At 40.6% G+C, this 15,625-nt stretch overlaps 1 protein-coding gene across 6 annotated transcripts in view; it reads left to right on the top strand.

Moving 5' to 3' along the window:
- The window catches only part of LOC117538370 (protein FAM126B-like), a 50,006-nt gene that overhangs the window by 19,227 nt on the left and 15,154 nt on the right, over positions 1-15,625 (top strand). For all 6 annotated transcript variants that reach the window (XM_034203996.1, XM_034203995.1, XM_034203997.1 and 3 more), the window contains 5 exons: positions 327-405; positions 2,459-2,560; positions 4,614-4,793; positions 10,307-10,387; positions 14,576-14,691. In XM_034203996.1, coding sequence (XP_034059887.1) covers positions 355-405; positions 2,459-2,560; positions 4,614-4,793; positions 10,307-10,387; positions 14,576-14,691 — 530 coding nt within the window. In that variant the 5' untranslated portion in view covers positions 327-354. The remainder of the gene's footprint in view (positions 1-326; positions 406-2,458; positions 2,561-4,613; positions 4,794-10,306; positions 10,388-14,575; positions 14,692-15,625) is intronic.

Below are 15,625 nucleotides of genomic sequence, written 5' to 3'. Positions count from 1 at the left end.
TGCTAGCCTACTGGTTAAAGGGCATAATCGCAATGTTTAAGGTTCAAGCAGATTAAAGAAACTAAAACAAATGTTTCAAACATTATCTTTGGCAAATGGTTTGCTGTAATATGAAATACATACTTTGAAAATGGAAAATGTGCACGAACATGTGAAAAACAAGGGTGTTACCCCTTATTGGATATGACCATATGTTATTGCAAGCAAATATGATCTGAGGAAGTCGTAATTTTTCTCCTTGTTCTCTTCCTCGAACTGTTTGCGTTGCTTCCACTTTGCCCCCACCCATGTCTCAAATATCTGTTTCTTTCCTCCGTGTCCACTAGGCAGCCGGGGGGGGGGTCTCTGAGGAAGATGCTGGGTCCAGAGCGCGGTGTTGTCGAAGAATGGCTCTCAGAATTCAAGGTAAAAGGCTCTCCTCTCTTGGTGAAATGTTGTTCTGGAGGTCATCTTTTTTTACTACTGAGAAATCACATGCTGTGGGTGTAATAACTACTGCGATGAGACTGTTGAGCGTGCTACTTCGCCCATGTCACCTCTTCAGCATTTCAGTCTTTTGTAATTGTTGTGATGCAAGCAAGAATTGTGGGCAATAAGGACAGTGAGGAGTCAGGATACTTCTATCATTGTGAACTGAATCAAGTTCAACTCGTAAACTGTTCCTGAAGGATTTATGTAACACAAAACATCCAACACAACATGCCTTCACCTAAACTTGTGTTTACAACTATTCAGATCGCACTTATCCTTTAGTTTCCTTATTCTTTAGTTTCCTTATTCTTTGAACCTACAACAACTGTTTAAGCTTAAGTGTTTAAACACTAGTGCCACTGTTGAAAATCACAAAATAGTCAACTTCACTTACCCATATCTGAAATGTATACATGGTAACACAGTTTTCCTTCTGTTAGTGGTTTGCTTTTTTAATGTCTGAATGTGAAACAAATATTGTGAAAAGCTCATTGTAATGTAGATTTAAGTTCAGCTGCACTCAAGTTAAATTGTGCTTGGTCTGCTTAGTCTGAAACATGTAAGATGGAGTTTAAGGTTAAAATAGTTACGGTGAAATCTTAAAAGACGATTGCTCCTACAGCGGTTAATTTGTGAGTCATTCTGAGATTTTCTCTCAAAAGTATTGTATAAGGATGTATTAATTTATATAACAAATACCATTCTTCCCAAGAAAAACAAAACTATAAATATCTCAGTACAGTAGCTCGTTAGTTCCTAATTCTTATCTTAATTAATTAAGCTGACTTCCTGGTGTAATTTAAGATAACAATCTTGTTTAATGCTCTCTGGGAACACCGTGTTAGCTTCAGCTATACACCCAGTATAGTTGGGTCTAAAAATACATTTTAATCTGCAATCTGTTGCAATCTGTTACTTTGCCAAAAATGAAACGGTTACAACTTACTATTCAGGATACTTTTAAAACAAAACTAATCTAAAGAATAACTCTTAACAATATTGGAAATGTGTCTTCTTTAAGTCAGTCTGTTCCATAAACATGACAACATACTAAAAAAGGCATCTGTGCGTTGACTATTCCAAATGCTCAGAGCCAGAAAAGAAGGAATGTATGTGTAATGCAGCGAGAGCACCAAATAGTGAGAGAGAAACGAGGGAGTATGACGACGATGGTGAGTGAAGGAATGGATTGGTATGACTCATTGTGTGAGTTGGTGCAGGCCGGGCACACTGTGTTCTGCCCTCAAAATGACCATACTTAGGCCGGAGAGGATATCTCTGCCTGCTGTCATCTGCACACAAACACACAGTCTTGACCATTTCAAGTATTTCTCCGCAGGATGTTCTGAGCCTGTCAGATATCATCACTCTGGGTTGTTCAGTTCCTTCAAAGAGTTATTTCGTCATTTCTTTTATCCGATTACACTCAACCTCGCACACTGGATTGTCCAGTCAGTGTTTTCTCCACAGTGCTTTTTAAAACTACTTGAGAAAAAAGGCCTTTTTCATCAAGATTTATTGACATGTCACAATAAAGTGTAAATAATACAATTTAATGATGAGTGAATTCAATGTAGCTGCTTCGGTTTCAGGGTCACTGTTTCAGTGCATGCTGGTTTACTGGGACATTTGAAAAGAACAGAAATAACCTTAATGTTATTGTGGACATCTTTCATTTTGAATGAGGTGAAAATGCAAAAGGGTATGAATTTGTGCCATTTTAGATGTGGATGGAGAGTGACAAGAAATAAGTTAACCTGTGGTTTCAAAAATAATTAAAAAGATCATTTATTTGGGCAGCTGCTGGTTGAGAAATATGTGAACATTTATGTAACACCCACATATGTGTTCAAAGAGTCCAAAGAAAACATGGCACCCAAAACATGCTTGATACTTATAAAAATGCCTTGAATCCTACACCACTACTCTGAAAAGAAAGAAATGTGCGTGCAGTTGCTCATCAAACCTTTGTCTCTCCTCTCTTCAGTCCCTACCAGAAAACCGCATCCCCAGCTACGCCGGCAGCCTTCATCTGAAGAAGTCCCTGGTGTCGGCCCTCTACAGAGTCATCCAGGACCCCAACAATGAGGTGAGAGGACCCCCACTCCTACTGTAAACTGTCACAATTTGTGTTCTTCCATACTAACACTTGTTATTTTGAGTGCATAAATGCATTCACACTGACCGGTATGGCAAAAAGCAGTGGTGTGTAAAGCTGGACACATCAGGCTTGTTGGATTTAAGACAACACTTCCTGAAACGCATGCACTAGGCAAGTGCGTAGATAGTGTACTACATGGAAGTGTCCATAGTGAGACACGGAAATCAAATATTCCAAGTATGGCTGTTTTTTTTTGTGATAAATGTTGAGATTTTTTTTCTCAATTCCTGCATTCTAGTGAATTTTCATAGTAACACTGCACTTCAGACAACCTACAACTGGTGATGGTGTCTAGGTCTTTAAGTGTTAAACAGCTGAGAGCAGTCACTGCTGTTTTTTGTGGTCTTCTTTCACACACACATCTTACCAAGTGGGAGCCAACACACGGGCACCGACCAAGAGGGCGCCCCACGCCAACATACGTGGAGGTGCTGAGGAAGGATGTGGGGGTGGAAAGCTCCACAGAGCTGGCCGGGTGTATGGAGGACCGTGAGGATTGGCGAACCCGTTGGCAAACTCGTCTAAGGACGACCTAGTAGTAGTAGTCCTTGATTGGCTCAAGTTCACACCTTTTTAGGGGCGGGGCTAGTGATGTTGTCCCGGGGATGCTTAGGAGTTGATAAAGGAGATAATCCCACTGACGTCATCATTTGATTCCAAAAGTGGGTCTGGACTCGCGCCCATAGAGGCTGTTTACCAGTATAATGGCTCCCCCCAAAGTATAATTTATGGGTGGCTCCCCCCAAAGTATAATTTATGGGTGGCTCCCCCCAAAGTATAATTTATGGTTTTTTAAGTTTTTTTTACTCATTGCCACCAATGCAAATGCAAATGAGTGCTCACTGAGTCAAAAAACACACAAATTATACTTTGGGGGGAGCCATTATACTTTGGGGGCCCCCCAAAGTATTAACATGCTGTGGGAATCACTGGCATAGTCATAGATGCAGAAACTTTATAAACACACACTAGGTCACATTTAGTTATTTGAGCTGTGCTGCAACAAAAGCACCTCACTGTTTTTAAATGTCTTCAAAACCAGCATGGCTAAACCTGTATTTTCTCTTTAAAAGACCTAATGAGGCACTTTTTGAGCAAAGGCCCAAGGCACTCAATGAGACGGGACTTTAATTTCATTCTAATTATACAGTTGGTGCCTTACAACCCCCCTCCACCCCCAGTTTTTTCCCGCTTCTTCATGGACGAATTTGGGTGTCAAGCAACCAGGGATCTAAATTCCATTAGTGTTGTCGATCTGGCTGCACAATCCCATTAACGGTAGGACAAGTGATCCAGCTAGTGTGTGTGTATGCACGTGCAAATGTCTGTGTGTACGAGTGTGTGTGTGAGAGAGAGATAGTTGCATGTTTGGTGTTTTTGGCTGATGACATGGAGGGCCATATGCCTTGCCAAGTTCATTAATAAGTTGACGCTCCCAGGGTCGGCCACAGTCCCACACACACACACACACACACACACACACACTGACAGTAGTGCTGTGTGGGCACTCTCTTCACTGACCCCTGAGCAGTATAAACACATTGGCTCAGCTGGCTCCCCTGAGAGAACATCTGACCAGACTTCCATTGTAGTGATTTATCCCCTCTGCTCTTACACGCCTCCACTATTGACCCGCAGCAAAACTTTCCCTCCATCAGTCCATCCCACTGTGCCTTCAGTGTTTTAGTCAGGATGACATTCATTCAGGTTTTATTATAAGCCATTTCTTTTTGATATTTGGAGCTTGACATATGCTTTTTATTAATCAGGTTATCATACTAGGAGTTGCAATTTGAAACTAGCCGAAAATGGCTGAAAATACTGTATCTAGCCTCTAAAATATGTTTTATTTCATTTTCTCAGTTTTGTATCATGTTAAACTGAATATCTGACTGGACTGACATTTAAATGTACCTTAATTCCACGAGAGTCTGAGACTTCGTACTGATTTGCATTCCTTATGTCCCCTCCTACATTCCAGCTGATGGAGCCTGTGTGCCACCAGCTGTTCGAGCTGTACCGGAGCTCTGAGGACCGCCTGCGCCGCTTCACCCTGCAGTTCCTCCCCGAGCTGGTGTGGGTCTATCTGCGCATCACGGCGAGCAGGGACCGCCAGAGCAACGGCTGCATCGAGGCCCTCCTCCTGGGCATCTATAACCTGGTGGGTGTCTGTAGAAGTGTGCGGGGAAGCAATGGCAAAACCTTCTAGCAGTGTGTTCACTTAGCACAATGCTAGCTTACCGATGATTTTATGTGGGCTATTTTGCATCAACACTCTTTTCTCTATTCTATTAACAATTACTCAGAAAGAGTCAGAAAAGCTAGTAAAAGTGGCTTTTAGACTTCATCTACAGCTGGTCAGGACTGCCAAAGTTAAGCCCCTAAGGTTCGATTTGCCCTGGCAGATGTTCTTGGTTGAAAGAAATGTAATTGTAAATGTGTCATTTTAAACGGTTATAACATAAATTGCTGTTGTTCTGTTTGTTGTTAGGTTAAAAAAGCTCTACATTTAAAGTATCGCAAAATGATGATTTGTCTAATAGTCTGAGCAAGGACATCTAGAGTAATACTTTGTTCAGGAAGTCCGTTTGGCACAAGTGAGGTAAGCAGAGGTAGTGGCACACAACACATTTGGATTATTTATTGCTTTTGGCTAGCCATTAAGTTTCAGTTTTGGCCCTCAAAGCGAGAAGAATTGGGCAGTTGTGGTCAAGGTCAAGACTGCCGTAGAGGAACTCTGAGTCCCTGCAGCTTGAGGGATGATGCCCTGTAAACGACCCTGACAGTGTAACACTTCATTGTTATCACCATCATCTCCATCAGCAGGGATACCCAGTGTCATAGTTCCCGCTGTTGAAATGAACTCTTCGAATACATGATGCTGTCTCACCAGGATAGTGTTGTTGTTATATTGTCGATCTACAAAGAAACCCTTATTTTTATTCCTAATTCTACTTATTTAGTCATTAATGAGCCTCAGTATCTGACTTTGATGAAATAATAATATGCCATTATTTTTCCACTGGTGAATATGGATGAACACAGGTAGATGTGATATTTTTAGATGAAAGGCTGATCTTTTCTTTCAACCGTATCCAATCACATTTGTTTCTATAACTTTGAAGATAGCTGTGAAAGGCTCTGTGTTAATATTTGGTTATCTCTTTGGACTTAATAATACAGGTGAAACATTAGCGAGGCAGTACGCCTGTTGCCATTAAAGACGATCTACAGGGAAATCTCCGGTTAATGGATAGACCCAGGATAGATTGCATCACCAGGAAACACCCTTAGGGAAATGGGCTAAGAGCTAGAGATATCAATAGGAAGAGCTCCATGTCAGCCAACACCATTGAAGGTATATCCATGCATAATTTATTCCTCCATACAACTCCACACTCACACACTCCGCTGCCCTGTACATAGACGTTTCTCCTATGTTCATTGGTGACTCTGCTCTGGCAAACAGCTCTGCTCTCAGCAGGTCCATTAGATATTCAGAGATATACTTCTGGCCAATGAAGGGCAGGACAAGGCCTAACTACAGGATGTTGGGGAATACAATTGAAAAATACTTGTTTGGTAACCCATGTTATGGATGCTTGGAAGAGTCAACTTGTTTTTGTGCCTTTTTATTTGCATTAATTTACTAAGCCAGGGAAAAAGAACCTGACCACTTTGACAGAAAATGTTTCAGTAAAAGCACATTCATCCATATTTAATGATACAACATAAACTCCACCACCTACCACATAATACATGGATTATACAAATAATACCCAGGATTTGTACACACTTAAACTTGAATGGGTTCCTTTTTTAATATGCTAATGTATCTCTGCGCTTTTCTCGCGTCTCTTCCTCACGTCTCCCATTGAGGAATGTGAAAGAGATTTCTGCTTTAGTAGCGTCGGTCTTAAGAGACGTCGGTTTCTTATGGCGGCACAGCTTTGTGTCACCTAGAGGTTTGTCATGTATACGTCACACCACTTCACAAAGACTTCTACTTAGGATGCTCCTGTGTTAAGTTGCTCTAAGCGCCTCTAGAAGTCTCCTCGCTCCACGTCTCCTCGAGGTGCATTTAAGGGATTTGAAGATCCTCCACGATTGCAGAGTGGAGACGATTTTCAGGGTGGAGAGAGGACGTGAAGAAGCACAAGCTAGCGTAATGAAAACAGCCTAGGTCTCCCAATCAGTTTCCCACTAGGCTAACATGTTGTAAAAACAATTACTCCATCAATGACTCTTACACACCTCTTGAATCTTCCTCGACGGCGCGTAATTGGTTTACAGAGCAAAGTAGGAATAACAAGTGCTTTTTGGCAAATGAAGAATGCTCATCTCAACGTCTCTGTGAATGGACTTCATTATCGCTTCCACTGCGGCTGCGAGTGGTTCAGATAATCAGGCATTACTGTTCATGGACTCATTCATCTTTGGGCTATGTATCACAATTGGAATTGAGTGGTGATGGTGCTGGCAGTGACATTTAATCTGTCAGAGTCAATAACACGTCCCAGCAGAACGGTCTTACACCAACAGCGTGAGAGTCGGGGGACGGTACAGTCATCCGTATGCTATGAGAGGCCGTCTAGCTCACAACTCATACTTGGTCTTACAAACAATATCAGAATCTCACACATACACCATTAAACTCTTTTATACATATTGCTAAACACTTTTACACGCACAATCATACTCTCTTTCACACACTTTTGTCTGGGCCATAAATCAAACTGACTTACATACCAAACTGTATTTTCTTAGAAACACTATTATTCCCACTTACATACAACATCATACTACAATATTATACTCTAGTAGTGTATGCAAGATGGAAAACTTTGTGTGTGAGAGAGGAATTGTAGTATGTATAAGGGTATAGTAGTGTGTGTGAGAAAGAATGATAGTGTATGTGAAAGACAATGCAGGGTTGCGGTCGAATAGTCCGTTTCTCTTAGGAACCTTCCTAACGGAGTGAAATGACCCGGAAGTACCTCAGTGGCAGCCATGATCAGTGCCGTTCGAATTCTCGAGTCTAGACTCTATATGATAGGAAAGGCGGTTTCAAACTAAGAGAAAATGCTGTCCCACAGGCACAGCATTTGGCGTCACACAACATTCGGCCGTTCACGGAAACAACCGATTATGACCGAGAAATGATATCATGAAAGTTACTGTGCTTATTAAGCATTTTAAAACGTATGTGGTAAGTTGCCAAAGTGCTTTGTTTTGAACGTTCATCAGTATTATAATCAAAAAGAGAAATATGAACGTTAGTTTTTACTGAAATTATCAGTAAATGTAAGGGAGAGGGTGACGAGCATAAGTTTCACTTTCCTTTTTTATTTCAATTCCAACTTTGGTCCTGAAGAATATGTTTCTCTGTTTTCCACGTTCATAAAGCATAAAACAACAGCATCAGAGCACGGTGCAGAGTCTCTAGATGAGTTTACAGTAGTCCCTCGTTCTTATTGAACATCCATGTTGTAGTCCGCTGTATAGAAAACTGTAGTTTCCATAGTTCCCCCACAGCAGCAGACGCACATTCATGACGTCCGCTGGCGCATCATAAACAGTGAAAACGGATAGTGAAAGTGCAGTCGGATTCTCAAAGTACCGCAGTCTCTTCTCCTAAGTCCTTTTGAATTCTCCTATCCACTATCCCTTAACGCCGTGACGTTTCACTCAGATGTCAAGGAATAGACGATAGGGTTAGACGTTAGGAGCTGATTGTTGGACTATTCAACTGCAACCCTTGTGTTTTTGAGAGCTTATGACAGGAGGACATTGTACTGGTTGTGAGAGAGCATACTTTAAAAAGAAGTCAGGTTGATCCAACAGGAAGCCAGTTTAAATATTAATTCCTTGACTGGTTTACAGCCTTGAAAACAAAGCCTGAAGCTGCTCAGAGCACGGCTACATTTGAGCTGCAATAAGAACTTTTGGTAACACTTTATATTAAGGTACACACATTCACCATCAACTAGTTGATAATTAACATGCATATTAGCTATTTATTAGTCGTTATAAAACACTTATTAATGCCTTATTCTACATGACCAGATTATACAAGTAATAGGCCATTAGTTGAGTTTTTCCTCAATAACCCTTTAATTAGTGCTTATTTATTGCAAGTAAGGAAGTTGTTGTACATGAGTTTTGGTCTTAATATGCTCTGCTCAATATGGGCCCAATAAGACAGTAGTACCTAATTTTGAGTTATTTAGACTTAATTAACACTTAATAGTTTCATGTCTTGTTACATAAGAATAGATCATATTTAATCCAAAAAATATCTATTTGTGATCATACTGTGTGACCTGCTTGTATGTACTTACACTATAGGTGTACTGTTCTCTCTGTGTTGTACTGTCTCAGTGTGAACATAGATTAAACAGCCAGCCAAACTCTTTTGAGAGCCAGGGAATGAGCAGCCATGCTCCTTAATTGACTTATTTGCAGTCTACTGACATTCAAACGGAGTGAAACTATACAAAAAGAAGTTACAAGGCACTTAATGATCTCATACATGCAAGTGTAACATACACAGATTAACACTTAGGACCGCTAAGTGTAAACAAGGTAAATATAGCTAATGCTAGCTGTGCAATAAGCATGTATACAGGCTAGTATGGCTAACGCTAGCGTGTATGCTAGCGCGAATGCTAACGCATTTAAACCAGACTTAAACCTATGATTTAAACGCAGTTTAAACATCTCCAAATGTCATCACATAAACACAATACATGTTACTAATCCTTACAGTCAGTGTAAGTGTTAGGCTTACACTTACACTTACTGTCATTGCTTTCTGACGGACTTGACCCTTTTACTCTTCAGGTTACACAGGGAAAATTAGTAGTAGTCTACTGCCACTGTGGGCGGTGTCCGTCAAACAAAAAACGTAGAGCCAATCAGGAACTGAGAATTTAGACCAACTTCCTTTTCAATCAAACTCACTTCCTTTTCAATCATACTCTCTCACACACATAACTATTCTTATGCACACACCCTATCATTCTGTTTTATACACATACATATAGTCATTCACATTAACTATTATTACCTCTTATATAAGCTATTATTCGGCCTTTCATTCACTGCTATTCTCTTTTACATATATGACTATTGTTATTAACATGAAATACTATTCCCTCTTACAAAGGTTATTATTCTGTCTTACATACATTGTTCACCGATTACACACATACTACTATCCTCTTTCACATACACCATTATAATGTTATATTAGATTATAGTTGTTTGTGAAAGACTATAGTGGTGTGTGTACGAGAGTATGATGGTGCGTTTAAGAGATTTTGTTTTTGTGTGTGAGAGAGAATAGTTATTTATGTATGATAGTATGATAGTAAATGAAGGAAAGAATGACAGTATGTTAAAGATGGTATGATGCTGTGTGTGAAAGAGTCTGGTGGTGTACATGTGAGATTCTGATATTGTTTGTAAGACGAAGTATGAGTTGTGAGCTAGACGGCCTCTCATGCTAAATGCTTTCGCCCAATGAAGGGCTTATCTGGGTAAAAGATTTGCAATCAGAATTAAAATCTGAATATAGATAAAAATCAAGCATAAAACTGTATAAAACAATTCTCTTTTCCTGTAATAACAATTTTTTTCTGTCTTTTTTTTCTTCTGTTTTTTGTTTTGCAGGAGATCGTTGACAAAGAGGGCAACAGCAGGCTCCTCTCCTTCACAATCCCATCTCTGTCCAAACCATCGATTTACCATGAGGTGGGGCTCCTGCCTATGAATTATTTTTCAATGTTTTAGTTATTTTTGTATTTACAGCACCACTCTTATCAGTGTACTCTACTATTTACTTTCACTGTTCTTGCCCTTCTCGTCCTCTTTTGCTGATTCCTCTCCTTCTCTCTGTCTATGCATTCTTCCCGCTGACTGTTATAGAGATTTATTTAAGTGGCTGTTTGGGAGATGACAACTCCTCAGTGTTAAACGCTACAGGAGGTCCATTTTCATTAACCTCACCTTCAGGGCTTATCCATCTGTGTGTTTTAAAGGTGTCAGGAAGCACCCAACAACTGTCAGAAGACACTGAACAAAGCCTCCTCAGCTCACTTATCGTGTGTACAGCAAAAGCTTCACTATGAATGACTTTTTTAGTAAGTTTGTCCCATTTATTTAGCTCTTTCTTAGGATTTTCAGCCCGAGGGTAATTATTAGTTTTGACTAACTATCACCTGAAGTCTCTCTCTTTTTTTTGTTATCCACCAGTCTGATTTTGAAAATATTTAGCATGAAAATGTGGGCAGGCATACAAGGTCTAGGCAGGTTATTCTGTTGCTTTGAAATAAGCTGACTTTAAACTTCTATCCAGTGTTAGTAACCTGTCTGCTAAAACAGGTCACAGTATTGACTGTTGTGTTGACCTGGATTTCACTAGGAAGTTGTTTAACAGGAACTGCTGACCTAGGATCTTTTACTGAGGGCAGAGAGAAGCAGTGTTTGGCTAGTCTCTAAGGTTTTTTCTGCAACACAAAACAGAGCAAACAATATTTATTCATGCAGTATGACAGCCATCAGTAGGTGCTTGTGAGTGTGCTCGTGAGTGTCGATGGGACTACAGTGTGTGGCGCATGCTGAGGGCGATTCATCACTGTAATTACAAGCTTGAGAGGCTCTTCCCTCCATGCTGTGAGAATGAAGAAAGCATGGAGGCGGGTGAGGGGAGGTCTTGGTGTGTGTGTGTGAGTCACATCAAGCTTTCCAGGCTGTAGTACGGCTCCACGCATCACAGGGCCTTTTCCCCAGACCTCCAGCATTAGCATGCTCCCCAGTCTCTCTTTTTGAATGAATCCAGCCTCCCCTCCATCACCAATAGGCATCACCCAAGATACGTATGACAGAATATCAAGTCGGTTTAGGGGTGACTTTTGTTCTGCCCGCCATCAGAATAGAGTGGTCATGTAGCATATTCTCACTTGGACATTAACAGTTATTTGTCACTGTTTCAGTCTTTAATTGTGCTACAGTACTTTCCCCTCAATTTTTTTTTAATAAAATACAGGGTTTAAAGATCAAATGCAAAGGTTTTTTTATAATTGCCAGTAAAATCGAAATCATATAGCTACAACACTGTCTAAGATATTGCAGTATTAAAATCGGAGATAATATGCGTCTGGCAATGTGCAATATTTATTTTGTTCAACCCCCAACACCAAGTCCGACGATTTATTTTCTCAGCCGCTCCTCCGCAAGATGGCGTCGCGTGACGTCACAGTGGCCAAACAAACAAACCTTGGCTTATCGCTCACAGCTGCTTCCGCCGATAGTACAACTTAGTTTCGTTATCATGTCTGATTCTGAGTAGACTATAGACTAAAAGCTTTAGGAATCCAAACTATAACATATAATAAGTACCCTGTATCAAGATTGATGCAAAACAAGTGGAATTTGACCTTTTTAGAGAGGTTTAGAAAAATAAAGTCCAGGCGGACTCACCACTGGGTAATTTGGGAACCATCACAACCAAACACAATGCTAACAGTGAGACTCTGAATTAGCCCCGAGCGAAAAATGCTAACCTATTACTGCACCGAAATCACTCCTAGCTTCCTTATTACTTATCCTAGCTCCACATCCAACACATTGTTTATGATCGTAAAGACACAGAATCTAACGGTGCCCACCTCTATAAGCAATAAAACTGCAATTCCGTTATCTGCGTTATCTGCTGTGCTCCGTGCGCTTTGAAATCTATTCAAAAGTTGTTTACCTCAATTCTTTGGCGTTTCTGCATCGCCCGGCTCTTTCGTTCTTTCAGTGGTTTCTTGTGCTGAAATATGGAGGGGACGGCTCCGGGTTTCAGCCTCCGACGTGCTATTAATGCTTCTCCACCAACAGACTTCATGATAGCAGGATCAACGTCGTATGCATCACACGCGAAGTGGTCAGAACACAACTTACTCCATTTTGTCGGTTGCCATCCAACACGATTCACTAAAAAAATCCATTTTGTGCGGATGATTTGGTCTTTGGGAAATGCATGTAAAACTCTCCCAGATCCCGCACCGTTCGTACAACAAAAAGCTCAACAATAACCCATGTTAATTCAGTTTTCTTTTCGAAAAACATGTGACCGAGACTGCCGAGTCGGGATATTTGGTCCAGAGACTGTTTGGCCACTATTACGTCACGCGCGCGGAGGCTGCTGGGAATTACATGTCAGAAATTCAGACGGCTTTGGGTCGAGTTTTGGATCAATAAAAAGCTTTTTTTTGGGTGTATTATCTCGATTTAAATCAAATAAAAAATACAGGCAGTCTTAAAAACAACATTTCTATAAAAATGTAGCATATTTGGAAGCTTTGCATTTGATTTGCTTATTCTCTATCAACTTTATTTGCTCTGTTTTGATTGTTCCAATTCAAAAACAGGAAAATCAAAACAAGGCACGGCAAGTTGAAACAAACACATTTAAAAAAACATTGGAATTCAAGGTGCATGTCCAACAAAACAAACACAAATTATTAAGCCAGAGAGCTAATGTAACACTTTAGAAATATGTTTTAAAACACAAATACTGTAGCTAAGCTAATTAGACAACCAGTGGAACTTCCTGCTTTCATACAGTGCAGACGCTTTTCTTCTTGCTCTCACTACATATCTGTTGTATCGTTTTTTTAATAGCATCACAGATCAGGTAGTGACACCCGAAACGAGTGCCTGACTTATTAAAGGTTCACCATGTGATGTTTGAAGTAACACCTTGACATTTACACCACAAAAGGTTAATGTTTTATTTCATGAAAGTGAATGACCTTTATGGTGTTGGGGGAGGTTATCTTTATCTCAGGTGAGGTGTCTCACTTCAACTATAAAACACTGCAGGACATCATTGAGTGCCTTGGGCCTTTGCTCAAAAAGTGCCTCATTAGGTCTTTTAAAGAGAAAATACAGGTTTAGCCATGCTGGTTTTGAAGACATTTAAAAACAGTGAGGTGCTTGTGTGTTGCAGCACAGCTCAAATAAATAAATGTGACCTAGTGTGTGTTTATAAAGTTTCTGAATAGGTGCGCAGAAGGTAGTGGAGAAACTCAAATAGAAACACGGATGAAATGGTTGAAAGGAACATTTTAAGCTTAATGTAGCATGAAGGACTGTGTAGAAGATACAGGGAGAAATGCAACACGTAACTTTTAGTGGCAAAGTTGTGCAGTCAGCAGTTTCTCGCTGAACATGGAAACAAATTCCAACTTTAGAACCAATAAATAGGGCGACCAGAAAGCAATCAGGCGCTGCCAGTTAATGCTCTCAGGGGAGAGAGAGTTTGGCGGAGGTCCAGTTGTAATATCAATCCTCTGTAATGAAATCTGAACACTAATCACAGCAGTTTTCCATCTGAGCAGAGCAGAGGCCCCCGTTTGTCAATCAACAACTTGATGGGCACAACAGCTCCACATTACAATCGCAACATCATCATTGTCAATTTAATAGCATGTTGTAAGAGCCACCACAGTGGACAAGTGTTTAAGTGTTTCAATTTATGGGAGGCGAAAGCTCTATTCTGGAGGTTTTTACAAAGGCTTTTGTATATCATTAATTAACATAACATTTTATTCTTAAATGTATTGGGGAATTGTTTATTTTGACTGTATTTTGACAGTGTTGAACGTATTTACTTTTCTTTTTTTTACTTTTTTCTGTTTTGTGATACAAAAGGTTGTTTCTCTCTCAAACCCATAACTCAAGATGTTCAGATTTCGATCCTGGAAACAAATGCAAATTAGCAAGTATTCACAGCGGAATAAGATCATGCCTCATTTGCATATGTAAATGTGCATGACATCTTATATAACTTTAAAACTGTATGCAAGCAATCTGCTGTGGAAGTTTCATGGTAATATCTATTAACTATCTATTAGTTAACATTTAAACTAAAACAGTTTTTTTTGTTTTTAGCCTTCTAGCCTGGGGTCCATGGCATTAACAGAGGGGGCCCTCTGTCAACATGATCTGATCCGAGTGGTGTACAGCGGCCTCCACCCGCAGAGAGAGACCTTCACCGCTCAGAACAGGTAACACTCCATCAGCTTTTAACAGACAGGGAATAATCTGAGACGCAGTAACGCCACAAAAGAGATGAAATGGCAGCCGTTTAGAGACATTATGCTAAGTCTTCTGTTCCGAATGGCTCACCAGAGAGGCGAACCTTTTGTTGCTTCTTGGAGACAGAGAAATGGCAGCGCAGTGGGCCGTTCAGCCTCACTAAACACAGGTGGCACCGCCAGACTGTCATCATTCCCTCCTATTTATTTTGTTCCTTTCTTTCACATCTCACCCTTCCCAATAAGATGAAAAATACCTTTTAAGATGATCAGAGCATAACCCTCGACTCTCATTCAGCCTCTTCTGGCCAGACTAAGCAGACCTGAAAGCTTTCTTGGCTCTTACAATTTTCTCTGCAGCTGTGGATGAATGGCAATCTTGGCATAGTAATGAAGCGTGCTGGAGTCCTGCCAGAAAATGGTGGTGCTTTTTGTTTGCAGTGACACATGCGCAGAGACTGACACAGCATCAGCTCTGGTACCTCAGAGGTGTGGGGGCAGCACAGATCACACTGGTCATCCCAGCCTTGTCCAAAGCAGCGTCCCCCCAGTGTCATAAATACAGTGAATGGATTTCAGCAGGGCTGGGCCTCATAGCTTGTCTGGAAACCCATTTGTGTGCCCGGGCCTGAGATGGTGTTTATGAGAAGAAAGCCTGAAGCTCATGAGTGGTGCCGGCTCACTCTGACTGATGATATACAACGAGGCCATTTACCTCCCTCTGCGCACAGTCAATTATGGCCCTTACACTCGAGGTCTTCCTTCTGGATGTAATCTATCAATACACACACTCTCCAAAACACACATGCACCAAATGGGGATGCACAATATTGATATTTGTACAGAGATTTTAAAATGGATCACTTCAAGTAGGTTGTTTTGCTCTCATTTCAACACCATGTCT

Source organism: Gymnodraco acuticeps, unplaced genomic scaffold (genome assembly GCF_902827175.1).
Source record: "Gymnodraco acuticeps unplaced genomic scaffold, fGymAcu1.1, whole genome shotgun sequence".
In the NCBI taxonomy this organism is placed as follows: domain Eukaryota; kingdom Metazoa; phylum Chordata; class Actinopteri; order Perciformes; family Bathydraconidae; genus Gymnodraco; species Gymnodraco acuticeps.
The sequence above is the reverse complement of the archived record's forward strand: the minus strand, read 5'-3'. Positions and strand labels throughout refer to the sequence as shown.